The sequence below is a fragment of the Zalophus californianus genome, chromosome 9, assembly GCF_009762305.2.
Source record: "Zalophus californianus isolate mZalCal1 chromosome 9, mZalCal1.pri.v2, whole genome shotgun sequence".
NCBI classification, from domain to species: domain Eukaryota; kingdom Metazoa; phylum Chordata; class Mammalia; order Carnivora; family Otariidae; genus Zalophus; species Zalophus californianus.
The window spans coordinates 3680796-3708634 of record NC_045603.1 but is presented as its reverse complement, the minus strand read 5'-3'; the positions used below and the strand labels follow the sequence as shown (position 1 = coordinate 3708634).

General features: G+C 51.0%; 1 protein-coding gene across 5 annotated transcripts; it reads left to right on the top strand.

Moving 5' to 3' along the window:
• Window positions 1-79: 79 nt before the first annotated feature.
• On the top strand, window positions 80-24830 carry GTSE1 (G2 and S-phase expressed 1). Of its 5 annotated transcripts, XM_027591729.2 has the most exons (15): window positions 83-196; window positions 1624-1708; window positions 2176-2271; window positions 2870-2973; window positions 10324-10381; window positions 10484-11093; window positions 11906-11962; window positions 13729-13899; window positions 14534-14660; window positions 16480-16806; window positions 20254-20326; window positions 22232-22471; window positions 23006-23210; window positions 23669-23881; window positions 24356-24830. In XM_027591729.2, the coding sequence occupies exons 2-15, from the start codon at window positions 1704-1706 to the stop codon at window positions 24437-24439; spliced, it is 2370 nt and encodes a 789-aa protein (XP_027447530.1). In that variant the 5' UTR covers window positions 83-196; window positions 1624-1703; the 3' UTR covers window positions 24440-24830. The 5 variants fall into 5 exon arrangements, with proteins under 5 accessions (XP_027447535.1, XP_027447530.1, XP_027447531.1 ...); XM_027591734.2 differs by lacking the exon at window positions 16480-16806 and having other exon boundaries at window positions 80-196; XM_027591730.1 differs by lacking the exons at window positions 83-196; window positions 1624-1708; window positions 2176-2271 and adding an exon at window positions 2495-2547.
• Window positions 24831-27839: the final 3009 nt, after the last annotated feature.

Genomic DNA, 27839 nt, shown 5'->3' with positions numbered 1-27839 from the left:
TGCTATTGCCCCCTTCTCTCCTGCTGTGACCTCAGGTCAGGAATGGCATCTGGTCCCAACATCACCCGGCACACGGCCTGCACTGAGGACTTGTCAGAGGACGTTAGTGAATGAACTCATGAAGGGTGGCATAAATTGCGGGGAGGAAGAAATGAATCTCTGATGAGCAGGCCCATGATAGGACAGCTGGATGAAGGTACTGTTCAGTTAACAGCAACAAGCTATTCATAATCAATGCAGATACTGACCTCCTATGTGCTGACAGGATAGAGGGAGAGGAGCATTGGGAGTGGGTGTTGGGGACCCTCACCCCCGGCAACATCCACGGGGCTGTGGGGACCTGGGCCGAGACCTGCCCCCTCCCCCCAGCTCCTGTTGCAGTTGCCCTGTGATTAAGTCAGGCAAGCGTAGGCCTTTGGACCATCGACTGGGCACGGGCACCACCAAACCAGCTGCTGTCTTCAGGAGGCCCTGCTAAGTGGAGGGAAGCCTGGAGCTCCCGGGCTGGGAGGCCCAGTAAAGCCAGCCTGATCAAGGGTGAGCAGGACCCGAGAGAGGCAGCTAGGAGGTGACCTAACCCAGTGCCCTCCTTTGAGCCCCTCTTTCAGGGACTTCCTGGTTCCTGGAGCCAGTAAATTCTCTTTCTAAAGCCAGCCTGAAGCTGGTTTTCTGTTTCTTACAACCCAAAGGCTCTTGACGGATACCTGCTGCTGGGTCTGCCTGGCACCACCTTCTCTAGTTAAGCAGGAACCTGAGCAAAAGACAACTCATGGGGCACCTGGGTGGCACAGCTGGTTAGGGGTTCGACTCTTGGTTTCAGCGCGGGTTGTGATCTTAGGGTTGTGAGATGGAGCCCCATGTCAGGCTGTGCTCAGCGTGGAGTCTGCGTGAGATTCTCTCCCTCCTGCTTGTGCTCTCTCTCTCTCTCTCTCAAATAAATAAATCTTAAAAAAAAAAGCCCCAAAGACAATGGAATTCAGAAGGGACCCCATGTACGGAGACTTAGGTGGGAAAGGCAGGGTCCAAGGGACCCAGCACATTTGAGAACAGTGGAAAGCCAAAGTCTACAGAGGGAGCCCTTTGATAGAGAAGAGGCGTTGGGGATGCCAGGAGACAAAGGGGATGCAGGGGGGAGGCTGGGCTCTTTCCGAGCTGCTTAGATTCCCCCCGCCAGACCCTCAGGCAGGGTGGGGTCTCCATTATGTGAGCTGGATATCCAGCTCCCACTCTCTCAGCTCTTGCCTGGGGCCCATCCCTGGGCGGTGTGAGGCTAGGGGACATCACATAATGGAGACCCCACCCTGCCTTTTAGAGGCTCACAGTCTCACAGGGAGCTGGACTCAGGAGCATAAGTGGAGAGGGACCACAACAACATGGGGTGATTGGTGTGGATGGTGTGAAACCAGAGACATGGGAGTCCAGATGCCAGCCTGTATAGAAGGCTTCTTGGCATAGGTCCTGGGCCCAGGATGGCTGCCCCCTGGACAGCTCTCCACCCAACCTGCCCCAAATAAATAGCTCATTATTGTCCCTGAAAATGGTGCTCTCCCTCTGGAGTTCTGACCTTCCCGGAGCAGACTCTACGGGGCATCCCAGCCTCCTCCTTCCCACATCCTCCTACAGCCACCGGTCCCCAGATACCTAGGGCAACGGCTTCATGACACTGTGTCCTGAACGGAGCCCCTCATTTCACACTCCAGGCCATGAGGTGGGTATTATTTATACCTGGTTCACACTCCAAGGCTCAAGTGAGGTCGATCTCAAGCTGCCGCTGACTGACCTATTCACCAGTCAGTCCTCCGTGTCGCTCAGATAGGGAATCTTGTTCCAACGTGTGCATTCTCCCATGCAGACTCCATCACCTAGCCACCGGACCTGCGCACCCCTTCAACCCCCCCCCCTCCCATCTTGCCATCAGAACCAATCCAGCTCCCCAGCGGCTCTAAAGCCCAGGGCAGGCTTCTGCCACGTCTCTGGCCATGCTCAGGCCCTCATCACTGTCCCCCGCCACCACTCAGCTTCTCCTGCTGCAAGGGCACAAACCGGCGTCACCTTGTGCGCTGGTCCGGGCAGGGTCCGGGCCTTCTTACTGTATTAGCAACGGGCGCGTACTGCTTTACAAAGCAGACAGGTGCACTTAATTTCGTTTGGTCTTCCCATCAACATCTACGCTAGGAATCGAAGCCTCTGCACTTACAGACAGAAAGCTGGGATCGGAACTACGTCCCTTGGCACGCGCAGCTACCCTGAGGCCAAGCCTGCGAGAACACAGTACGGCGCTCCAAGGAAACCCCGGCGGGCCTCTGCGGACCCACGGCAGGCGCGGGGCGGACCCCGGGCTTGCTCAGCCCACCTGCGCGCGGAGGCAGCGAGCGCCGGCGCCGAGCTCCTCCTCCCGGCGGCTCCGCCCCCAGCCCCCAGGATGCACCGGGCGCGGCGTCGTTGCGCAGCGCCTTCAAACCGGCCAATTGGCGGCCGCGCCGCGCCCGCCGCGCCGCGTTTAAATTCCAGGCCGGGGTGGGGCCGCCGGGTGTCGCGGTCGCTCGGGTGAGGGGCGCGGTGGCTCGGGCGGGCTCCCCTCGCGCGTCAGGTGGGGGCTGTGTCCCGAGCGCGGGGAATTCCGTTGTGCTCGGCCGCGGAGTATGGTCCCGATCGGGCCCCCGGAGCCCACGGCCTGGGGGCGCGCGGCCGCGGGCGGTGCGACGCGGAGGGTCTCGGCTGCACCTCCCGTGGCCTCCGGCCGCCATTCCCCTCCCTGACCTGGCCGCGGCCGCCCGCTCCCTCTGCCCCCGTCGGCACCGGGGAGCGACGGAGCCGGGGGGCCCGGGCCCCGACACCTGCTTACGTGCTGACCCCGTGCTCTCCGCAGACTCGCTGACAGCCCTCGCCGTGGAGGGAGGACACGCCGGCGACGCGCCAGCCAGCCAGCCAGCCAGCCAGGAGAAGCCGAGATGGACGTTCCCAAGGAGAATGGTACGTCCTCGTGCCAACCGCGCTGCGGCGCCGTGGTTCAGGGAGCTCGGTGAAGACGTAGGTCGAGTTCATGCTTCTGTGAGAACGTAGTCCTGTGTTTATTCAGCGCGCACCCCGTGCTCGGTGCCAGTGAAGCTCATGGCCCCTGTCTTCAAGAGGTTTGCATCCATCTAGCTTCTTTAGTTTTCGGTTTTCTGCCTCCCATGCGCCGCAGCTTCAGATTTCCATCATGGCAGGGATTCTTTCCAGGCCGACTTGCTGCGTATACCCCGTGCCGAGAACCCTGCCTGGCACTTTGTGGGCACTCAGATACTGGTGGGATCGAATTTGGTGTTTCCTCTTTTATTCATTGCTGGTTCCTGTTTGCCACGGTTTGTTTAGAAGCTTTGTGACTTTCCCGTCTTGTTCTGTCCCTGTCTGGCTGGAGCGCCGGGGTGAGAATCCAGCCTCAGGAGATGAGTGAAGGGCCGTACCCTCTCGGTTTTCTCCTACAGCGTGTTGACATCCGTGTATCCTTTGCTCCTCACAACATCCATGTGAGGCCGGTGGACTGGATATCCTTGACACTTCCATTCTGCCAAAACGGTCCTAGGGACTTTGCCAGTTTCACTTCTTCCTTGTATCTGGAAAGCTATTTGCCGATGCGCCCCTTTCTCCTTCCTGTCCGTATCCTCACTTTCGAATACCAGTCCCTTCCATGTGCGTGCAGAGTTCCCACTGGCTGCTCTTGAGGACTTCACCCCTTCTGTCACACCCCCAACAGCCTTCGTAACCTTGCTTTGCGCCTGTCCATTTGCTCATGCTCATCATTGGCATACAAATAGAAATCCTTCCACCTCTCTGGCTGGCTTATCCATCTCTTTGCAGGCTGCTCTTCCTCTGTTGTCTTCTGAAGCTAATCTTACCCAGGACTTGGTCTAGGGTCTGTTTGTATCCCGCACACCCCAGGGGCCCTCAGACGTTCCCACGGCAATCTGCTTTGTAGTGGTGCCCACATTTTGTCTCGAGCACCATCTTTCCCCAGAGCTCTGGATTCCTGTATCCACCTGCCTCTTTGGCGTCTTCACCTGAGTGTCTTGCACCTCAAACTCAATGTGCTCCCCCTCCCACCCCATTCTTAACCTGCTCTTTGTCCTCTCATGGAAGTAAATGGCCCCTCCATTTACCTAGCTGTCTAGGTTGTGAAGCAGCCAGGTTCATTCAATCATCCTTTACTGCTGTTTCCACCTTCAGAATATATTTGGATCCATCTATCTCTTTCCAGCTCCACCCAGATGCCAGCCACCACCTTTTGCCTCAGCCCCATTAGCTCACCTCCACCTCCTTGTGCATTTTTCACTTTGGCCAATGTGTGCATTTGTGATTTCAATAGACACTGTTTTTTTTTTTTCCTTTCTGATACAGTCTACACAGCAACCAGGGTAACCTTTTTATTTTTTTTTTTTTAATTTTTTATTGTTATGTTAATCACCATATATTACATCATTAGTTTTTGGTGCAGTGTTCCATGATTCATTGTTTGTTCATAACACCCAGTGCTCCATGCAGAACGTGCCCTCCTCAATACCCATCACCAGGCTAACCCATCCCCCTACCCCCCTCCCCTCTAGAACCCTCAGTTTGTTTTTCAGAGTCCATCATCTCTCATGCTTCGTCTCCCCCTCTGACATACTCCCCTTTTCTTCCTCTCCTGTTATCTTCTTCTTTTTCTTTTTCTTAAAATATGTTGCATTATTTGTTTCAGAAGTACAGATCTGTGATTCAACAGTCTTGCACAATTCACAGCGCTCACCGTAGCACATACCCTCCCCAATATCTATCATCCAGCCACCCCATCCCTCCCACCCCCAACCACTCCAGTAACACTCAGTTTCTTTCCTGAGATTAAGAATTCCTCATATCAGTGAGGTCATGTGATACATGTCTTTCTCTGATTGACTTATTTCACTCAGCATAACACCCTCCAGTTCCATCCACGTCGTTGCAAATGGCAAGATCTCATTCCTTTTGATGGCTGCATAATATTCCATTGTGTATATATACCACATCTTCTTTATCCATTCATCTGTCGATGGGCATCTTGGCTCTTTCCACAGTTTGGCTATGGTGGACATTGCTGCTATAAACATTGGGGTACATGTACCCCTTCGGGTCCCTACATTTGTATCTTTGTGGTATATACCCAGTAGTGCAATTGCTGGATCGAACGGTAGCTCTAATTTCAACTGTTTGAGGAACCTCCATACTGTTTTCCAGAGGGGTTGCACCAGCTTGCATTCCCACCAACAGTGTAGGAGGGTTCCCCTTTCTCCACATCCCCGCCAACATCTGTCGTTCCCTGACTTGTTAATTTTAGCCATTCTGACGGGTGTGAGGTGGTATCTCATTGAGGTTTTGATTTGGATTTCCCTGATGCCAAGCGATGTTGAGCACTTTTTCATGTGCCTGTTGGCCATTTGGATGTCTTCTTTGGAGAAATGTCTGTTCATGTCTTCTGCCCATTTCTTGATTGGATTATTTGTTCTTTGAGTGTTGAGTTTGATAAGTTCTTTATAGATTTTGGATACTAGCCCTTTATCTGATACGTCATTTGCAAATATTTTCTCCCATTCTGTCGGTTGTCTTTTGGTTTTGTGGACTGTTTCTTTTGCTGTGCAGAAGCTTTTTATCTTGATGAAATCCCAATAGTTCATTTTTGCCCTGGCTTCCCGTGCCTTTGGCGATGTTTCTAGGAAGAAGTTGCTGCGGCTAAGGTCGAAAAGGTTGCTACCTGTGTTCTCCTTTAGGATTTGGATGGACTCCTGTCTCACGTTTAAGTCTTTCAACCATTTGGAGTCTATTTTTGTGTGTGGTGTAAGGAAATGGTCCAGTTTCATTCTTCTGCATGTGGCTGTCCAATTTTCCCAACACAGGGTAACCTTTTTAAAAACACAAGTTAGATCATAACTCTTGTGCTTAAAACCTTCCATAGCTTTCTGTAGCACTTAGGATAAAATAGAAGCTCCTTGCCATGGCTTGCAAACCCTCCAGGATCTGACCCTACCTGTTTCCACTTCCTGCAGCCTCTCCCTCAGCCACCCAGCTGCCCCTCCAAAGGCCATCAATGTCTTTGGTCTCTTTGATCTTCCAAACCTGATCTGTGCAAGAGCAAACCAGTATGTGTACATTGTCAGCCGATTGCCCCTTTTTTATAGCAGATGGAACCCTTTGCTGCATCTTGCTTTTGGCACCAATTTATCTTGATGATCTTCATATATCAATGCATGCACTATTGCTGTTCTCTCTCTCTCTTTTTTTTAAAGATTTTATTTATTTATTCGACAGAGAGAGAGCACAAGCAGAAGGAGCGGCAGGCAGAGGGAGAGGGAGAAGCAGACTCCCCGCTGAGCAGGGAGCCCTATGTGGGGCTCGATCCCAGGACCCTGGGATCATGACCTGAGCCAAAGGCAGATGCTTAACCGACTGAGCCACACAGGCGCCCCTGCTGTTCTCTTTTGTACCTATGTAGTGGTCCATCTTTGGGGGGGGGGGGGCTGTAATTTCTCCCATCTGCTGTGGGTGCATGTTCGTGTGTGTCCAGTGTCTTGCTTTTTCAAATGCTGCTGAAGCGACATCACTGCGACTGTGGGATGTCCGCACACGGTCTTCTTGCTGGGCGGGAGGACACGTGCACCTCTTATTTTGTAGGTGCTGCCGGGCCACCTGGTGACACCTTCCTGAACGCTGTGTGAATTGTCTTGTTCCCCACAGCCTTGAGCACGTTTTACCAAACTCTCTGATTTTTGACAACCTGATAGGTGAAAAGTGGAATCTCGGGGTTATTTTTGTTTTATTTTATTTTATCAGTTATTTTATCTGTTCCTGTCATTTGTCAGTTCTTCCATTACATCATTGGTTATTTTCTTAGCAGTTTGTAGGCAATGTTCATAAATGAGCCCTTTGAGATGTGAGCTGCAAATACTTTTCCCCCTGCTTATTGTTTCTTTAACTTTGCTCATGGTGATTGTTGCCATGCAGAGATTTAAAATGTTTTTTTTATATACTGTTCTATTAGTCTTTTATGGCTTCCAGTTTGGTCTCACAGTTAAACCTCTTGTCTCCAGGTTATAAAATAATTTCCTCATGGTTTCTTCTTGTTCCTTTTTTTTAAAGATTTATTTATCTGTTTTGAGAGAGAGAGCACGCGTGCACGAGAGCATGCACATGAGTGAGGGGAGAGGGAGGGAGCGAGGGAATCTCAAGCAGACTTCGCACTGAGTGCGGAGCCTGACGTGGGACTCAAGCTCACGACCCTGAGATCACGACCTGAGCCGAAATCAAGAGTCAGTCGCTCAACCCACTGAGCCACCCAGGCGCCCCTTCTTGTTCCTTTTATATGTATTTTCCGCTTTGAATACACCATTTCCCCCTTTAATTTGATGTGCTACTTTTACGTTATACTGAGTTTTCTATATTATCTGTCTTGCGTATTTGTTAGGTTTATTCACGGGTATTTAGTGGGTTTTGCTGCTATTGTAATGAGGTCTTTTTTTCCATCATATCTTCGAACTGTTCTTTGTAGATATGAATGCCGTCGATTACTGTGTGATAATTTTGTCCTCAGGCACCTGCTTTTATCCTTTCACTACTTGTAACAGTATTTATTTGATTTTCTTGTGTCTGTATCATAGCATCCATGTACTGTGATACTTTTACCTCCAGATTCTTTACTTTGTCTGATTGTATTGGTTAGTGTACCCAGAACAGTGTCTGGGCTTGTTGTGAGAGCAGACGTCATGGCCATGTGCCCGGCTTTCATGGAATTTCCTCTTTAGATTTCCATTAAGCCTCATGCTGGTTTGCGAGTTAATTTACAAATAGGTGGTAGTTTTGGTGCTGTTTATCAATATTTCCACTGTTTTTTTCCCCTCTTTTCTACTTTTTTTTTTTTTTCCCGAGTACATGGTATAATTGTCCTTGTCTGCCCACTTAAAGTTGGATTCGTCTCAAGTGACTTGAAAGGTGGCCAGTGAAATGGGAATGCTGTGATATGTGTCACTTCTAGGTCTTTATGAACTAGTATGGAATTTGCTGTTTCCCCTTTCTTTAGCACAAAGGCCAGCCTCCATCAGCCTGTGTTCTGCAATGAGGAGGACGTGGAGCAGGGCCCAAGCCTCAGCAGATAGAGAGTTTGAGTGAGAAATACACCACTTGAGATTCGGGGCTTGTTACTTCAGCACAAGTTAGCCTGTCCTGACTGAGAAAGTATATTTGCTCCTGACTTTAGAAGGAATGCTTCTGATAGTATCCCATTAAACCTAATTTTGGCTTTTGGCTGGAGAGAGATACTTCCTTGTATGATCAAATGTATCTGTTATATATCTGTTACTTTTTATGAAGAGCTTTTAAGGTCAACAAGGTATTTTGCATTTTTTTCATATGTCTTATTAGCATAGATGGACATGATGTAGGGCTTTCCTTTTAGATCTAGTAATATGACAATCATGTTACTAGATTGTGTAAAATTAAACCATCCTACAGTCCTGAAGTCCTGAAACAAACTTCACCTAGTCATGATATATTCTTCTTCTTTTAACGTGTTGGATTCTGTTACCTAATATTCCTATTTAGGATTTGTATGTTAGGAGCCTGGTCTGTAGCTTTCTTTACTGAGCTAACTCTAGAGCTTTTGGGATACGGTTATGCTTGCTTCATACAAGTAAGTTGAAAGGTTTCCTTTTTCTATCCTGTGGAGCAATCTCAATCATTTTGGGATGATACATTCTTGAAAGACTTGACAAAATTATCCTGCGAAACTATCTGGGACTTGTGTTCTTTTGAGGACAACAGCTCTTGAATAAATGTGTGCAGTTATTTTATGATAATTGAACTATTAAGATTTTTTCCCCTCTCTTCTGGAGTCAGTTTTATAAATAAATCCCCTTAAGTAATTCAAATACACAAAATAGTGTTTTCTAGAAAATTATGCATTTCAGCCAAGTTCTTAGGTTTATGGGCATGGAGCTGAGCAGGCTGGCTTAGGAATCTTTTAATTTCCTCTCTCTCGTTATTTCTTTTTATTTCATTTGTGCATTTGTGCTTTTACCTTTTCCTGGATTGGGTAATTAAGAATAATTGAAGCGACTAATTAGGACCTAATTAAGATATTAGTATATTTTAAATTTTTATAATTTTAATAAGCATGCTGCATTGTTTTTTAGGATCAAATAAGAAGTGATTTGTGAAAGTGCTGTATAAACTTGATAGTATGGAAATATCCGCTCAGCGCATTTCGATAATTATTTGCTAAGTGTCCAGGCCCTTAGCTGGACATAAGGGAATTTGTGAGAGCGTTAGACATTTTCTGGCTTGGAGGAGCTTACAATCTAGTTGGAGCCCAGAAGAGTAAAGGGACATTACAGAACAGCAAGGGAGTATAGTGACAGAGGTCAGGTCTAGGTGATGTGGGGAGGCCCTAGGGAGGAATGGGGGTGGATGGGGTGTGAGAGCTAGGGGAGGAAGCGGTTGCCCCAGGAAAGAGATCCGCTAACCTGGAGCCTAAGGTTTGTTAGAGGGAGTCAGGCTTACAGGCCTGGCTGGTGAAGGAACTATGGTGGAAGTGTAGATGGGGGGTACAAAGCGCAGTTTCATCTGGGGTTTCAAGGTGGGCTCTAAGAAGAGATGGTCGTCAGCAAATACGGATGGAGTCCCAACGGTGCATTTGAATAATACTGAATTTGTTTTTGAAAGAAGAGTAGGTGTTATGTAGTTTGTAAGCAAGGAATTTTTTTTTTTAATATTTTATTTATTTGTTTGACAGAGAGAGACACAGCGAGAGAGGGAACACAAGCAGGGGGAGTGGGAGAGGGAGAAGCAGGCTCCCCGCCGAGCAGGGAGCCTGACGCGGGGCTCGACGCGGGGGCTCGATCCCCGGACTCGGGGATCATGACCTGAGCCAAAGGCAGACGCCTAAAGATTGAGCCACCCAGGCGCCCCTGTAAGCAAGGAATTTAATTCTGGGGGACCTGAAGCAGATGGTCTTTTGAAAATGGTCTATATCTGAAGATGATTTATCTAGCAATGAAAAACTAGTTGAATGACTTGGTGAATGCATTTTAAATTATATCTTAAAGATAAGGAGTTGAACTTTTGGGTCAGCTTAGCAAACACAGAATTGCTGATGCTATTTTAAAAAGAAAACAAAAAAATTTGATAATCTAGAGCCCTCTATGATAATGTGACTGTTGAAATAATGATAAGGTACACTTTGGAGAGTGAAATATTGTCATTGTTTTTATAGCTGTAGAGACCGGTAATGTTTTGTCTTTGTCAGCTCCAACCCTCAAATAATGCTCGACTTTTTCCCCCCAGACATTCTTCTCTTAGCTGATGAAAAATTTGACTTCGATCTTTCATTGTCTTCTTCAAGGTAAATAGATGAGTTTTTTTCCCTTGCCTTGGGTTTAATCACATTCGGTAAAGTCTTTCAGTTAAATGCCATTGTCATTAATAATCCTTTTATTTAAAACAGTGCAAATGAAGATGATGAAGTCTTCTTTGGACCCCTTGGCCATAAAGAAAGATGCGTTGCTGCCAGCTTGGAATTAAATCATCACATTCCCGAAGAGCCTCTTGTGCCAGCCTCGGAAAGTCACTTCATCTGGAGTCCTCTCCCTGGGGAGAAATTTGTGGAAGTGTATAAAGAAGCTCACTTATTGGCCTTACAGATAGAAAGCAAGAGCAAAAACAAGGCAGCCCAAGATGTCACAGCTGAAGACCTTTGGAGCCAGGGCGTGGAGAGATTTATACAGGAATCAAAGTTAAAAATAAGCCTATTTGAGAAAGAAAATGAAATGAAGAAAAGCCCCAAGTCACTTAAGAGGGAGACCTATTACCTGTCAGACAGCCCCTTGAGGGACCCGCCACTTCAGGGAACCCAGACACCCTCGGGCATGGTCCTGCCAAGCGCTCCCGCCCAGACACAGGGGCGGCCACACTCACCCCACTCTTCTTTGCCAGTGGAACCAAGTACTGCTCACCCTCCAAACCAGGCAGGGACTCAGAAAAAGGTCATCAGCAAATTGGTGCGGCCCCGAGCTTTTTCTGTGAGAGGGAAAAACATTCATGTGGCCGCGGAGCAGGTAGACACATGCACGTCCCAGAACATCTGGCTGGAGAGCCAGGTGCCCCCTTGCGTTTTAGCCCATTTGGTTTATGGCCCTAATGGGAACTGTGAGACGGGAAGAAACTTGGAAATGTAGCTGTGCTGAGGGCTTAGAAGTGTAGGAACAGCAAGTCCATGAAGAGCAGGAACAGCATGGAGAGCTGGGTTTGGGGTGGATATGGACGGGGGCGGGGCTACCTTCCTCTTGTGATGACTGAAAAACACCTCCTCCTAAATGCCATTTGAAATTTTTCCTTTTGCTTTGTTACAATATTGCATTTTCTACTTATAGGGATTTCGTGTGCATTAACAAGCAACTTCCAAAAATTCCCTCTTGGAACAGCCACTAGTCATCTTCCTTAGCTGTGAATTTGTTTAGATCTCTTTCCTCCCAGGAATTAAACAGATGAGCTGTCCTGGGAAGTGGCAGTGGGCAGGCAGGCCTTTGGGAGACGGCTAGTCAACTCTGGTGCACTGGGGCTCCCGGAGGCTTGCGGGGTAGGGCACTCGGGTAGGGAAGGTGTCAGAGGGCGGCTGCTTCCAGGCTTTGCTGCTGCATCTCTGCTCAGGGGAGGAAGCCCCTGCTTTGAGGAGAGCCAGCGGGTCGGAGCCTGCCGTGTGCCATTTCTCAGCTCTGCTGCTAACCAGGGCCCCAGGCCTCCGCTCTATGAGACAGTTAACGGAGGAATGGTGCTCTGTGGGGTCAGTGCAAACCACCCAGCAAGGGCCTAGGAGCTCCTTTTCCCTCTACAAGCCCATCTCATGTACTGCATGACTTTCTGCCCTCAGAACCCAGAGCTGATCCGAGCTCAAAGCTTGTCTGCCACACTGAAGCCTGAACAGGAGGTATGCCAGCTCTCTCTTCCCCTAAATAGCCGGGGCTGTTCCTTTAATCATACAAACTCCCTTTCCTGGACACCATTTGGATGTAAATTTCTAAAAGTGATGTGTCTAGAATGAGAGTGACGCGGGTCTTATGTGTAGTACATGGACCCAGGTAGGGATTTCTGTATGTAACAAACAGGTGGACTCAGGCAATCAGGAAATGCAATATTAGTAGATAGTATGACATATAACATGGATGACCCTTGAAAACATGCTTAGTGAAGGCAGCCGAACACAAAAGGTCACATACTATATGCTCCCATTTATAGGACGGGACCATGATAGGCAAATTGTAGAGAGGGGAGTAGGTTAGTGTCTAGCTAGGCGGGGAAGTTGATGGGGGTGGGAAGTGACTGCTAGTGGCTAGCAGTTTCCTTTAGGGACAACTAGAATGTTCTCGGGTTGGTGCTGGTTGTACAACACTGTGAATATGCTAAAAACCACTGACACGTACACTTTGAAAAGGCGAATTTTTTTTATTATGTTAATCACCATACATTACATCATTAGTTTTTGATGTAGTGTTCCATGATTCATTGTGTATAACACCCAGTGCTCCACGCAGAATGTGCCCTCCTTAATACCCGTCACCAGGCTAACCCATCCCCCCTCCCCTCTAGAACCCTCAGTTTGTTTCTCGGAGTCCATCGTCTCTCATGGTTCGTCTCCCCCTCCGACTTACTCCCCTTCATTCTTCCCCTCCTGCTATCTTCTTTTTTTTTTTTTTTTAAACATACAATGTATTATTTGTTTCACAGGTACAGGTCTGTGATTCAACAGTCTTGCACAATTCACAGCGCTCACCATAGCACATACCCTCCCCAATGTCTATCACCCAGCCACCCCATCCCTCCCACCCCCCACCACTCCAGCAACCCTCAGTTTGTTTCCTGAGATGAAGAATTCCTCATATCAGTGAGGTCATATGATACATGTCTTTCTCTGATTGATTTATTTCACTCAGCATAACACCCTCCAGTTCTATCTACGTCGTTGCAAATGGCATCATTCCTTTTGATGGCTGCATAATATTCCGTTGTATATATGTATACGTATATGTATACCACATCTAAAAAGGTGAATTTTATGTGAGGCATATCAATTTTAAAGGAAATGCTGTAAAGGAAAAAAAGTTATTGTTTCAACACTATGACTTTATGAGCTGCTACTGCTTCCTAATAGCTGCCCTTGTTATAAGGGGTTATTTACATAAACATGGGTTAGTTCCATGAATGCCCTTGTATCTAAATATTGTCAGAAATGTATTCTTTGACTCTGTTGTCCAAAGAAAAACGGCTTCCAGTACTCTTCCAAGAAGATTTATTACAACTGAGCAGTGTCTCTGCTAGAAGGAATGACCTTTTAATGAGTGATTGCTTTCCATACAGCATTTTAAAATTTTTGTTACTAGAACCAGTTTCCTCATTATCATCCTTACATAAGAATCCTGATTGAGGAATAGCTTTAGAGGATCTCTCTCCTGTTAATGATCGGTCTTAGTATTATTCTACTCTGTTTTTAATGAGGAAGCAAACACCATCATCAGTTTTGTCTGGTAGTTTGGTGCAGGAAGTGAGCTGCTATATTTACTTCAATCTGGTTGATGAATGGAGGAACGTGAATAGCATGGGGAAGGTAGATGGTGCTTGCTCTGCATCAAAGCCTTGGTGCTTCTGTATGTTGTTAAAAGACCAGACAGCTCTCACATTTCATCTTAAAATTTTCAGCCTAGGAAAAGGATACCAGCCAGTCCTTCCAATATGAAAATCCTCAATGAAAAGGAATCCCACAGGGATGTGCCCCCTGACAAATCCAGTGCCACCCGGGAGCTCGCTAGCTTGCCAGCTGGTGGGAGCCACTTGGTCCAAGGCAAGCGATCTCTCCCTGTTCCAAACAAGGTGGGTCGGCCAGGGCTGCGGGCAGGCGTGGCTTGTGAGCAAAGCCAATACAGGGGCAGCGCTGTATACATATAATGTGTCTTTGACCAAAATCAAGTTTAGGAAGGTTGAAAATGGGATTGGTGTGAGGCAGCTTGATGAAAGGCAGCACGGCCTGGCGTGCGGTGGGGGCTCCGCAGACTGAGGAAAGTCAGCATCTCTGAGCATCTGTGTCTATGCCTCACTCCCTGCTTCCCTCAGACGAGATGGGAAGTCAGTGCTTCAACACCACACTCACAGGCATGGGGACAACCGCCCACAGCTCTGCTATTTCTTTCCTGGCGTTGTGGTTAAACTGAGCTGTGCGTAAGAACCACCGAAGTACTTGTTAAAATTGCCAGAAGCTGGGCCCTACAGCTTTGGACTCCGTGGGCGGGGGTTGGAGCCCAAAAATCTGCATTTCAGCAAGGTCCCACGTGTTTCTCAGGCAGGGCTGTGAAGACCCCTTGAGCAGTACTGCTTGGCCTTTTCCTGTACATTCAAGATGATCATTATTATTAACAATTATTTATAAACGCTATCTTTGCATTAAAAAGTCATGGGTAGATCATGAACTCTTTGATGACTCTTTTTTTTTTTTAACATTTTGTTTCAGTTGGGGCTGAAGAAAACACTGTTGAAACTGCCTGGTTGTGCTGGAGGTCTTTCAAGAAAGTTCTCTTCCTCTGGGTCCGTTTCGGCTGTGATTTCCAGGGCGTGTGCTTCCCCAGCAGCCGGCAGAGGTAAGGCCAGTGGGGATCTCTGCGCCCAGACCCACCCATGCCTAGCGACGCCAGGCCCCAAGTGCTGATATCCTTCTGAGACCGTTTTCGCAGAGCACTTAGCCTCCACAGGAGGTTCTGGAGGGTTTGCTGTGGTGTGCGGCAGGGGCCATGGGGTCAGGGTCCCTGCCCTCACGGCGCTCCTGCTCCTCTGAGGAGAGACGCTCTCAGGCTGGGGGTTTTGGTTTAGGGTGGCCCGCACGGTGCCCCAGCTGGTGTATGCTCCCGGTGCCCGCGAATGCACAGGGACACGGAGACCGGCCCGTGGACATGTAATCAGACACAGGTTTTAAAAATAGGACTGTTCCAGATCATTTAGAGCATATGACCCTTGTAAACTTGGCATTTATTTAAATCCCCACACCCAAACCTGATGAAAAGCAGGCTAAGTTGTCATCTTAGCAAGCCGTGGGCGCCATCTAGTGGTAAAGGGAAGAAGCCCTAGTGCGCGGTGGGGAAAGGCCACCTTCCAGTCCCTTCAGGACTCACCCCTCTTGTCCTGTGCTATTTGCTGTGTAGACGTGTGTGGATTTTGTTCACAAAATGTGACGGGTTCAGAAAATGTCAATTCTGGAATCAGACTGATGTGATTTGGAGTCCCGACTGCCCGGTGGTGGTGAAGACACCTGATGTTGCTTCTGTAACTGGACAGACGGCAGGACGGTGTCCCCTGCCATGCTGTCACGGGCTTTAGAAGGAGTGCTCGAAGGGCCCGCCCCGGCCTCTCTGGCACTTGGCCCGTGATCGGGGGTGGGGGAAAAGGGAGTTCTGTCAGATGAGGGGCGGTAAAGTTGTGTGGCTGCCGCGTGCAGGGCATCAGCACCATTTTTACTAAGGATTGCTGCAGTCCTAACTCGGAAAGGCTGTGAGGCGGACGTTGAGTGGGCCTGACAGGGTGTATGTGTGTCTTCCTGCATTATGCACAGACGGGACAGCATGTGGGGAGGAGCGCTGTAAAGCCAGTGTGCGTGGTGTAGTATGAGCTATGGCATCAGCCTTTCTCTTCGAGGTTTTCTGTAGGAGTCTTCCCAGGCTGACGTCTTCGTGGGGGCATATTGGCACCTGAGTACTTTTCGCCTGGGTTTATCTTCTTTCTGTTTTAAAGATTTTATTTATTTATTTGACAGAGAGAGACACAGAGAGAGAGGGAACACAAGCAGGGGGAGTGGGAGAGGGAGAAGCAGGCCTCCCACCGAGCAGGGAGCCCGATGCGGGGCTCGATCCCAGGACCCTGGGATCATGACCTGAGCCGAAGGCAGACGCTTAACGACCGAGCCACCCAGGCGCCCCTTCTTCCTGTTTTAAATAGTGCCCGTGATTGCTATGACCCAGCCTCCTTGGGATTTGAAGGAACCAACCCGTTTGACTGCGCCTTCTCTCCCTGTACCCTCCCCACCTCCCTGACTAGAGGGGTGGGGCATGTGACTACACTGTCCATTCCTGGATGCTCAGCCAGGGTAGATGTCTGCTGTTGACAAATCAGGGAAGACAGATGAGCTTGAATTTACATATACTTACATACATAGTGTGTCTAGAATTCGTACCTTAGAACACACTCAGATAAGCCATGAGCAACCAAGCTTGTCCTGTGTTTGAGGACATTACCTGACGGGCGTACAGAATGTTGCTCACAGGTCCTGTTTCATCATATGGAAATCATCATGATCGAAATAAATAATTTTCCTCACTTGAAAACTTTTTAAGTATTTGTTAAGTAACTTCATAATTTAAAAATGACATCAGTTTGAGTGATAGCCAGATTTTGTGTATTCTCTTCCAGCTAGATCCAGTGAAACTGCAAGTGTTCCCACGGGCAGTTACCTGCCTCTGCAGGCAGGCCCTGTGGGTGCCTCCTGCAAGCAGAGCAAGTGGGCCACGGTGGCTGAGGTGAAGGTGGAGGCTGCCAAGGCGCCCACCCCAGCAGCTCTTGCCCAAGCCCGGACACCAGAACAGGGAGGCCCGGGGCGGAGCTCCAGCTCCATCTGGTCCCAGCCCTCTCAGTTGAATACAGCCGGGAGTGTGAGAAGGCGTGACTCCTACCTACTCCGCAGGACGCAGGCCGTGCCCACCCCTACAAGTCAATTTAAGATCCCCAGGTTTGCTACTGGTAAGGAGTGGGTCATTTTTCATATGGTTTTAAAATACTGAACAGATTCTACAGAAGGTTTTTGGCTTTCTTCTTTTTTTTTCTAAAGACTTTATTTGAGAAAGAGAGAGAGAGAGAGCATGAGTGGGGGAGGGTCAGAGGGAGAAGACGACTCCCTGCTGAGCAGGGACTCCAGGATCATGACCATGGCAGTCGCTTAACCAACTGAACCACCCAGGCGCCCAGCTTTCTTTTTTATTTTCTTTTTTAAAGATTTTATTTATTTATTTGATACAGAGAGAGAGAGAGAGAGAGAGAGCACAAGCAGGGGGAGTGGCAGGCAGAGGCAGAGGGAGAAGCAGGCTCCCCACACAGCAGGGGGAGCCCGATGCGGGACTCGATCCCAGGACCGCGGGATCATGACCTGAGCCAAAGGCAGTTGCCTAACCAACTGAGCCACCCAGGCGCCCAGCTTTCTTTTTTCTTAAAGCACTTTAAATGCGTTGTTCTGGCATCTTCTAGCTTGCGCCATTTCAGATGAGAACTTGGTGGCATTCTTGTCTCGCAGTCACTACCCTTTGTCCCATCACTGCTCCTGCACTTCTCTCAGAAATTCCTCTTATTCTTTTCAGCATTTTGACTATTATGAATTTCGAGGTGGCTTTCTTTGGGTTCATCCTTCTTGGGAATTCTTGAGCTGCTTTGATCTGTGGATTGATATTTGTATTCTGGGAAAAAAAACTTTGCTGTTCTTTTTTCAGATTCTTTTTCTTGCTTCCCTTCATTTCCTGGGACTCTAATTACAAGTATTCCAGACCTCTCGATGTGGTCTGTAGGTCACAGAGGCCCTGGGTTTCCCCACCTGTTCTTGTGTTTCAGTTGGGACGTTTCAAGATCATGTCTTCACATTCACATCTTTCTCGGCAGTGTGTCTAATATGCGATTAAGCCCATCCGGTTAATTTTTCGTTTCTGATATTGTAATTTCCCCATGTTTGTCCTAACAGTGTTTGTTTAAATTCTTTTTTTTTTTAAGATTTCATTTTATTTATTTGACAGAGAGAAAGACAGCGAGAGAGGGAACACAAGCAGGGGGAGTGGGAGAGGGAGAAGCAGGCTTCCCGCTGAGCAGGGAGCCCGATGCGAGGCTCAGTCCCAGGACCCTGGGATCATGACCTGAGCCGAAGGCAGACGCTTAACGACTGAGCCACCCAGGTGCCCCATTGTGTTTGTTTAAATTCTTGAACGTATTTATGATGGTTGTTTTAAACTGTTTCTTCTAATGCCACCTTCCCTGTCACTTTGGGGTCCATTTCTAGCGACTAAGTTTTTTTCTGGTGATGGTCACATTTTCCTGCTTCTTCCCATGTTTAATAATTTTTGATCATCTCTTAGATGGTGTAAGTTCAGAATTTTTGAATATCTGGGTTTTGTTATCCTGCTTTAAGGAGCTGAATCTTGCCCTGAAAGGCATTTAAATTGTGGGTCAACTTGATCCTTTAGAGGATTCTTTATAAGCTTTGATGGGGCAGGTCTTAAGTAGCTGTTTACCCTGGGGACCGGGCAGCCCGGCTATGAACACGTAGCCTGTCCGAGTCCCTGCCAAACGTGCTGTGTGCTCCCGAGGTTTCTGCTCTGGCTGGAAGGACGTGGCAGTCCCCCAGCCCTGTGTGAGTGGTGGCAGTTGCTCCTGGTGGCTGTCTTCATCGGGGCCTTTCAGAGTCTCACGCTGCTCGCGTGCTGCTATTTCCTGCGCAGCCGGGGACTCTGGCTCCCTCCCCATTTCTGGAGCTCTTCCTCTGTAGCTCCCACCTGTCTAGGGCTGCCCCCCAAATGCTCGCCCCGCCCCCCAGCCTCCTCTGATCAGTAAGGCTGCCGGGCTGGCGTGGCCTCTCCCCGTCTGCACCAGCATGGTGTCCGGCAGGTAGCGGGTGGATGTTTGGTCGAGGTAAATTAATCTCAGAAATGTGTATGATGTGGAATGTTGTACAGAGCTGACTCAAGGGAGAGGGTACTTGTAGCCTCTCCCAAGTGGATGTGCTTTCCAGGCAGCTGTCTGAAGTTTCCAGCACCGCCGGCTGGCGCAGGTGGCCTTTACTGCCCCGGAGCCTCCTCTGCCTTGTTCTTAGCCTCTCTTCCTCGTGCTCTAGTACGGCTGCCCCCGCTCCAGCCTTCCCACCCGTCAGCAGCGAAGACGGGGTCGGTGAGGAGGAGCAGGGTGCTTCCCAGAAGCTGCATATGCCGCTTCCATCTCCGTCCCATCGCTCAGGCCTCAGGCACGTGACTGCGCTCGCCTGCCAGGGATGCAGAGACATGTTGTGTTCCCGCCTCACTAATGTCTCTTACTGAGAACAGGAGAGTGGCTATTGAACAAACACTGGCAACCTCAGCCAAGCTAGCGAACAAGGTGGGAGGTGAGGTGAGGTGAGAGGCGGCTGCCGGCTCACGTAGCGCCTCGTGACTGAGGAATGGTTCAGAGTAGTTCTCAGTGCAGGGGGCACCACGGGACAGGGCTTTAGGCCCTCGACAGCTGCCTCTCCTGAGGGACGAGCAGGCCCTCGTGGTCAAGAATGGAAGCGGGGCCAGCCATGCAGAAGCCTTGCCGTGATGTGGACTAGAGATCGTGGTGGCGGGAGAGCATGCGGCAGTGTGGAGGGGGGCCTCCGCAGGCCACCCGGGTGCCGCCTCCCACATCAGGGGAGGGCTCAAGGAAGAGCAGCCCTGGGGCAGAGCCCACGGGCCCAGTTTGCACCTGTTGAGTTAGAGATGCCACAGGGCTCCGGTGGGCTGTGTTGAGCAGGTGGTTGAATGTATGAGTTTGGATCCCAAGGGAGAAGCCACACCTGGAGATAAAATGTAGATTCCGGCAGAGAGCTCAGTGTGTTTGCAGAAGTGGGTTCTTCAGGGTACCCCACGGCACAGGGCGCGCGGACTGCGTTCAGCAGCGTTTGCTTCCTTTCTTGCTGGCTGCCCAGAGCCATGGCTGCCTTTCCTTCGGCAACATCTGTCTGCCGGTCTTGTCCTGTGCCAGTCCCACTGCCTATCAGCTGCTACCCTCTGCTGCCCGTTCGTGCCCTTAATGGCACCTCCAGCTCCTCTGGAATTGGGTTCTCCTTTCCTCACAGTGTCAGGGACAGGGCTGTCTCACGAGCACCTTTCGTCTTTGGCCCTGCGTCAGACTGTTCCCAGGAAGTCAGGGCTGGCGAGGCTGCGGGGAGCCACCACGCTGCTCAGAACACCCCCGCTCTGCGACGGTGTGACAGCGTGCTCCCTCGGGAACAGGCACTGGTGGGCGCGTGACACCAGCTGTCATTGTTGAGGGGACACGGCACGGGGACCATATGAACCGGGCCCTGCAGCGGAGCCTTCAGTGTTTGAGGAGAGTTGCCCCTGGTGAAGAGCCCCAGGTGGTGGGTTTATCACTTGCCCCACATGTGACTGACTGTACACGCTTCCTCTCCTGCCCCAGGTGAGCCCCCGGACAGTGCGACGCCGAAGTCCTGCCGGGCCCAGAGACCGCAGTCCTGCACGTCGGCGGGGAGGTGAGGAGTCACCGTGTCCTTTGATTTTACATCACTCTGAGGAGGAACCTGCTCGTCTCTCCGAGCTTTCTCAAGCGTGCGTGTGGTACCCCACAGCCTGGCCCCACTGGCCTGAGCCCTGGTCTGTTGGGGTGTGGCCTGGGCTCCCGAGGGCAAGTGTCACTTCCATCTGCCTCGCAATAGTCGAAGACTTGCCATCTGTGGTGTAGCGTGCCAACTCTCAGGCCTGACCTGGTGGCAGAAACGTCCACCCCCACTGTTGTAAAAGGGGGCTCTCATTTGTGTCATGGGTGCAAACCCTCGGTGTGGTGGTGTTATTCAGACTTGGTTTTGAATCCCCGGCTCCACTGTCCCTGGTCTGTGACCCAGTGCAGGTTCCTGGACAGCCTTGACCTCGTTTCCTCAGCTGTGCAGTGGGGACGGGGCACACTCAGCACAGCAGATACTGCAAACACTAAGAACGCACGCGCACACACGCGCGTGAGGGGCCCAGGCCAGTGACCGTCTTCCCCCTGCCCACCCTTTACTGCCATCTGCTAGGGTCAGAGGGCCCTTTCTGATGGCCTGGCCCCAGCGCGGCTGTGGGCACTCTGTCCCAGGGCAGGACGCTGTCCCAGCACTGCTCCACTGTGCACATCCGCTGCGAGCAGAGGCGGAAGTGAGGACGCTCACCCAGGGGAGCAGTGTTTCCAGGGCCTGCGTGCGGCCAGGATGGGGGTGCTGCTTTGCATGTGGGTGTGGGCTGGGCTGGGCTGGGCTGGGATAGGTGGTAAGACAAGCGATGACTCAGACGCCTGAGCAGGGGCCCTGATCCCGGCCCTGCCACAGGCCAGCCTGCGCCATCTGCGAGTCTTTCCTTGACCCCGGCCTTTCATTTACTTGAGTGTGAACTTGGGAGGTGCTTCCTGGGTTGGGCGGATGCCTCCCCTTACAGCATTAGCCATGCTGTGAGTCTTTCCCTTCACACCCATAGCCAGACGGCTGCAGCCTGCCTCACTTTAGCCCTGTCCCTCGGTCCTCCGCCTGTGTAACAGGACAGTAGTTCCTGCCTCCCAGGGTTACTCTGAAGATTACCTTTGCATTTTTATCTGTTCTCACTGGAGTTCAGCAGTAGAGGGAGTAAGGCAGTGGTTCCAGAACTGCAGAGAGTGGCTGCTCGGCTTGAGAGCACCCCACCCTCCTGCTGGTGCCCCTGGAGTGATTCAGTTTTCCAGTTAATGTTAATTAAAGTTTGTTTTCAGACTCTTTCTGAAGCACGTAAAGATTGTCCTTGATGGATGGTGTGTCACCCGCGGCCCTCCTGCGGGCTGCGCGTTGGGACGGCCTTGGCTTGTTTATTTTAAAATAGCAGCTGGCTCCACACAGATGGGCAGGATTCACTGGCCGTCGAAGCCACGTGTATTGCCAAGGTTGGAAGGAGGGAGGTGTGAGAAATCAGCAGCAGCTACCCTGATTTATTCACGTGTGCTCCGGGTGCTCCGGGTGCTCTTACCACTGGGAATGAGCAGACAGGCTCGTGAGTCCAGGCCAGGCCCCAGTGTGGGTCTGCCTTTCCTTCTGCAAATACCTACCCCATCAGAAGGTGACTTCCAGATGTGCTCTGAACCTCCCACGCTCTGCCTCTGCGCGGCACCACCTGGAAGGTGCCATCACGTTTGGTAGTGTGGAGAGGCCACTCGCTGAGGAACCAGAGGCCCACACCAGGGCCTCCTAGGGGGCTGGGGCAGCCCTTCCTTCCCAGAGCGGACCTCCAACAGGCTTGGTGGGCTTGAATCTTTTATCTCCTACGTTGAGATCATAGGACTTTTTACTTCATTAGCATATTGGCTGAATGGGTTTGTTTGTGTGTTTGTTTGGTTTGGTTTTTAGTCATGTCTGCTGAAGACTCCAACTTTGTTCCTCCAGGGTTGTTGTCCATAACACTCCTGCTAGACACTCATCAGTGGCAGCCCCACAGAGCCTTGTAAGCAGTACGAGGACCCCCACGAGTACGAAGCACGTGTCAGCCCTGCCCACACCTGCCAGCCGTCGGCTCTCTGGCCTCCCATTCATGACCCCTAAAACCGTGCCCAGAGCTCTGGCTTCGCCTCTGTGTGTGCCTGCTCGGTGGCGTTCTTCTGAGCCGCAGAAAAAGTCTTCAGTGAGGTAAGAGGTAGAGGCTGCAATAAGTTTGTCTCAGATTCCTAAGTCCCCAGGTGATTCTTACACTGGAAAGCCTGCCTGGTCTGGTGGGTGAGTCACTTGTCGGGAACCAGCCGGGCCGAGGTTCATCACGTCTGCTCGGCAACGGCCACAGGAGCCTGTCAGTGGCCCTCTGAAGTGAGGGAGGGCACTTGCTTGATCCGTCATCATAGTCCCCACTGAGCGTCCTATCCCAGGTGGGCTGCTGAGCTGGGCAAGGCGGGAGAGCCTCTGCCTCAATCCCGTGTCTCTGTGGGCCACAGCCTCTCACTGGGAGGAGCCCTTTGGACAGAGGGCTCCGTAAGGTGCGCTCACATCCAGAGCTCCGGGGTCTGGTGTGGTCTTTGTGACTGGATCCCTGGGAGAGTCCTGCGGTCGCTGTCGCTCAGAGCTGTCACAGATGGGGCTGGAACGCTGCACTTCACGCCTCCTCCAAAACTAGAATCCTAAGACGGACAGAAGTCCCCTCCTAAGATTTCCCATTTTTCTGTCTGGCAGAGCTGCACCAACGAGGGAGACCCACAGCAAGGCTACCTCTAGGCGTGAGGACTCGTCTCCTGACGGGTCCCTTTCCCCTCTGTCGGCTGTACCACAGGCGCTTAACTTTTCTCCAGAAAAGACTGGCTTGACTCTTTCAGGAAGTATCAGCACAGAAGTCGTGCTGGATGCAGCCCAGCCACCTGGAGACACACCCACTAGTGAGGTACACCTGTTACCCTGGATAAGCGGAGCCTGCCCCCGCCGCGGGCTGACTCGGCACGGTGGTCCCCAGAGTCGCTCTCCAGGACTTGGTCCGTCGTGCTCGGGGCCTCCGGGGCCAGCCGTGCCAGAGAGAGGGAGTGAGGACCCCCAGCCTGCAGCAGGCGCAGAAGCCACACCCCTGCCCTGTGTCTGACCAGAGAGGGCCGGGGCTCAGAGGACAGGAAGTAGGAAACAGGGCAGCAGTGGGAGTCTCGGTGGGAGCTCCTGTGTGGGCTGCAGGCCGGAGGGAGGTGGATGGGCTGGGGCTGTGTGGAGGCGGCCAGAGAAGAGAGAACTCAGCACGGGCACACACAGCCAGCAGCCCGCTAAGGCCCATCCTTCCCTGGGGTTCCTATGTTTCCTCAACATGGTTGACAAAAAGGTGCTAGAACTGCTTTTAAGTCTTGGGTTCTTGTCTAGGCTATTCTCGTGGATATCAAACTGGACCAACTGGCCATCACTCCAAAAGCTGAAAGCACAGCCCTCATCGACATCCCTCTCATTGACTTTTGCAATAGTCCAGAAGGACATGTGGTTCTGGGATCTGAGAGTAGACCTCTGATCGACCTGCTGATAAACACTCCAGACATGAACAGAAACACTGCGTCCAAGCCTCCCCAGGAGGTGGGACAGGTGAGGAGCAGCAGGAAGCTCCGTGGTGGCCTTGTCTTGGGTGGGCTCCGTTCTGGGTTTGTTCCTCATCCCAGAGTGCTTCATGGTGACCCTCGAGAGTGGCCAGGGCGGTTTCCAAAGTGACACGGCTCAGGGCACACTCCACTGGTAGCATGAGCTTGGAATTCACCAAGTCCTGCTGTGGGATTCTGCCCGGGAAGCCCGGGGCTCTCTGAGGGCGGGTGTCACATCGCCACCACTCCAGGGTTCCCCCGTGCCTATTGTGTGACGAGGGAACTCCGACTTCTTTCGTGTGGCACTTCCTCCGTCCATCTGCGTAGACAGGACGGCTGCAATGTCCCTGTGCCCAAGCGGTTGGTAGCACTGAGCCGTGGCCCGGAGGACTCAAGGGCAGCCGGGTCTTCAGGGAGCCGACGGGCTGTGCGAGGGGCAATGTGGCCACGCTGCTCACCTGCTGTCGCTTCTCTCTTGCAGCTGATAGACTTGGCTTCTCCTCTGATCCAGCTGAGTCCCGAGGCTGACAAGGAAAACATGGATTCTCCACTTCTCAAGTTCTGAGGAGAATACAGTCCTTTTTGTGTTTCACTATTTCTAAAAGAACTGTCAGTCCTAAGGTGGCTTTCAACCCTTAGAAATAAATCTTAGGAGAAGTTGTTTTGGGGGAAAAAACAACCCTCAGTGAAGGTCCCATGCCTGGAGGGAGTGCTGCGGGACTGGGGGGTGTTTTGGGCCCCGAGGCCACTGGTGCCTGTCAGCTCCCCTCTGTGCTGCCCCGAGCACTGGGCTGGAGCGAGCACTGGGCTGGAGCGTGGAGTTGCAGTCGCTCCAGGTGAAGAATTTTGAATCTTTTGTATGTAAAATAGCAAGTGACTGTTTTTAAAATTAAGTTTGTATGAAAAGTTAAATAATTCTAGATTTAAATTAAATTGTAAAATAAATGAAAATGTATTAAAACACAGCTTGGTTTTTAAGGTTATCTTGATTTTCAAACGTGTAACTATTTTTATTACTATCAGATTTAAGTTATCCAAACTATTTTTTTTTTAAGATTTTATTTATTTGTCAGAGAGAGCACAAGCAGGGGCAGCGGCAGAGGCAGAGGGAGAAGCAGGTCATAACCTGAGCTGAAGGCAGACGCTTAACCAACTGAGCCACCCAGGCGCCCCCTAATTTAATATTTTCTAAAACTTAGCTGGCTTGGAAGCCGCTGATCTATATAGATACCTCATTTCTATAGTATAGAAATGTACAGAAATGTATAGAAAATTTCTCAGTCCTAGTTCAGTGGCCTCACAGCAGACAGTAGTCATGGGACCTGCTTTTTTGGGCTCCCATCTGGTGTTTGCTGGCCGAGACCAGGAAACCTAGGCTCACAGAGCGCTGAGGGAAGCAAGCCGGGGGCTGTGCTTTGAGCTTTCTTTGGTTAAGGCCTCAAATGGAAAGGTGATTCCTATGCTGTCTAGAAACGGCAAGCATTTCACCTGCAGAGAAAAGCTTCACATTTAAAGGCAGGAATGCTTGCGAGTATGAGTGCTGACTCTGGAAGCAGGGCACCTTGCTCAAGGTACACTCCCTGGCCAGGGGAGCAGAGAACCCACCGGAATCACAGCGGCCCACTCCTCCCTCGTCTCTGTTCCTGTGGGCAGCAAGAATGTTAGAATCCAATATTAATGCAAGGGTCCTCTGATGTCTGGTGTGGCCCCTCAGTTCACAGGGGAGAACCCCAAACCTGGAATTGAATTGATTCATTCACATGTTATTTACGTTTTATTTATTTTTCAGTAATCTCCACACCCAGTATGGGGCTGGAACTCATGACCCCGAGACCAAGAATCGCACACTCTTCTTACTGAGACAGCCAGGCGCCCTGCATATTGATGGAGATTAATATAGGCAGGCGGCATTGCTCCCAGGGATGCAGTAGGGAGCAAAGCTCATGCATCCCCCCCTACCTTCTGGGGGCTTTACAGTTTGGTGGGAGGGAGGGACATTAAACTCTTAGCTAATATACAATCATTAAGTGGGGTTCTGGCCATCCCATCCAAACCGAGGGGATGAGCTGGGCCTTTGGGCCTTGGCCTGCTCCCTGGCTCTTCTCATCCAAGGCCCCTCCCCTCCCTTGGGCTGCCTCGGGAGCCACCAGGCTCTTCTTGGGGCTCAGGGGCATCACCCAATCCACAGGCACCCCCAGGCAGGACAGAAGTAATAGGATTTTAATTCTATTAAAAAAGACAGATGCTCTAGAGCTCCCTGAGTGCTGGCCATGTTCTCTGCACAGTGTGAGGTGACTTGGCGGCCACTGGAGGGCCACGCTCCCAGGTTTAAGAGGTCTGACTTCACGCCACTTTTACATATTTCATTAACCTCCTGGGGCACGTCTCTGAAATCTTATATCCCTGTTGGCACATGGCACCTGGGATGTCATTTTCCTTCTCATGGCTGAACCATCCAAAGTAGCTGAAATGCTAGATCTTTAACTGAAAAGCTGCAGAAAATGTTGCAAACGTGATCATGGTCCCGCCACTGTGGGGGTGGGTTGCAGCATACCTAAACCCAAACCCCTTTGCTTAGGCAAGAAAACTGGACTTCCACCCTAACCTTGTACCAAACTGCCACACCCAGGAAGGGCGTGGTCCTCTAGACTGAGCCAAAACGTCCAGTGGCCTCAACTCGGCCACTGCCAGACTCCACCAAAGGTTCACCCCCAGATTTGCTGTGTCTGCTCATCTCTTCTGGGAAGTGTGAGATGAAATAGATACTCTCGTTGGATGTTGTGTTGGATGATACCTTATTCTTCAGAAAAAGCTGTCATTCCCCTGCTTCCCCACGGGGCCCTTGACCGTCCCTTCTGTCAGAGAGTTCACCCCGTTACCCGCCCTTGGCACCAGCGGCCACGACTCTCTAGCTGGCAAGTCCTGCTTTTCTTCTCAGAAACGGAGACTTGGGGCCCTCCTCGTTTCTCTCCAGACCCTTACGGTCTTCCCATCCTCAGGAAAATGGCTTGCTTTAATAATTATCCATGTTTAAACATTTGGTCCACTGCCAGTCTACTAAGAAACTGCTAAGGAACTAGCACAGTTTTAACCTGAGGCTTCAGGGTGTGTGTGTTATTGGCCTGATTCCCATATATTTGCATCTGCCGTGGCACCTCCTCCCTTGCACTTTCAAACCATGGTCCAGATTCTCCATGAAATCAATCTAGTGGACTCGCCCGTGGTTTTGAAAAATGAAAGAGAACCAAATGGAAAATAACGGAGTACATGGCACGCTGCAAATATAAAAACTGTTTAGAGAGGCTTCTTTTTATGCTTTCTATGTGTAGGTTGGTGTGTCCTCTGGGCCACCCTGTAAAATGTGACACGGGGTTTGAAGTGAAGAAAGTTCAGAATTGCTGACTTAAAGGATGCCTGATGCTGCTTGTGTGGACCACAGCTTCCGGTGTCAGCGCAAATCTGTCCTTTGGGCCCCGGGGAGTCGTGCCATCCCCTGCCTTGGCCCTCCGCACTGACCACCCCTTCCCTCCCCCAGCCCCTCAGCCGGCAGGCTCTGCTCCGTCCAGGTTTCTTATCCGGGCCTCCCCCTTTGCTTTCATCACCTCCTACCTCCCCACTCTCTTTAGGCCCAGCGAACGTCTCCCGGTTCTGCTGTTCCCCTCCCGCGGAGACGTGCCTGCCCTCGGTCATCTGCCCCGGCGCGTGCGCTCCCGCGCGCGAGCATTCAGGAACAGCCACATCTCCGGTTGGACGACGAGGGCCCAAGGCACCTGACCCGCTGGAGCTGACCTGGCGGGCCACATCAAGTCCTCCACACTCTCTCATCCCCCCACATCCATTCCCGCAGGCAAGGGCTACAGAGTCGACCTGCACATGCACCCCTTCCCCACGTGGCTGTCACGGGCTGCTAACCAGGCTCCCAGCTCGTCCTCTGCACAGGGCAGCCAGGAAAATCTTTCGAAATT

What these genes read in the sequence shown, in the direction of transcription:
- GTSE1 (XM_027591729.2), top strand. An exon ending in GCCAAGCCTGCGAGAACACA is followed by an intron (nt 2,272 to 2,869) that starts GTACGGCGCTCC and finishes TGCTCTCCGCAG; the next exon opens with ACTCGCTGACAGCCCTCGCC. An exon ending in TCCTGCACGTCGGCGGGGAG is followed by an intron (nt 20,327 to 22,231) that starts GTGAGGAGTCAC and finishes TTGTTCCTCCAG; the next exon opens with GGTTGTTGTCCATAACACTC.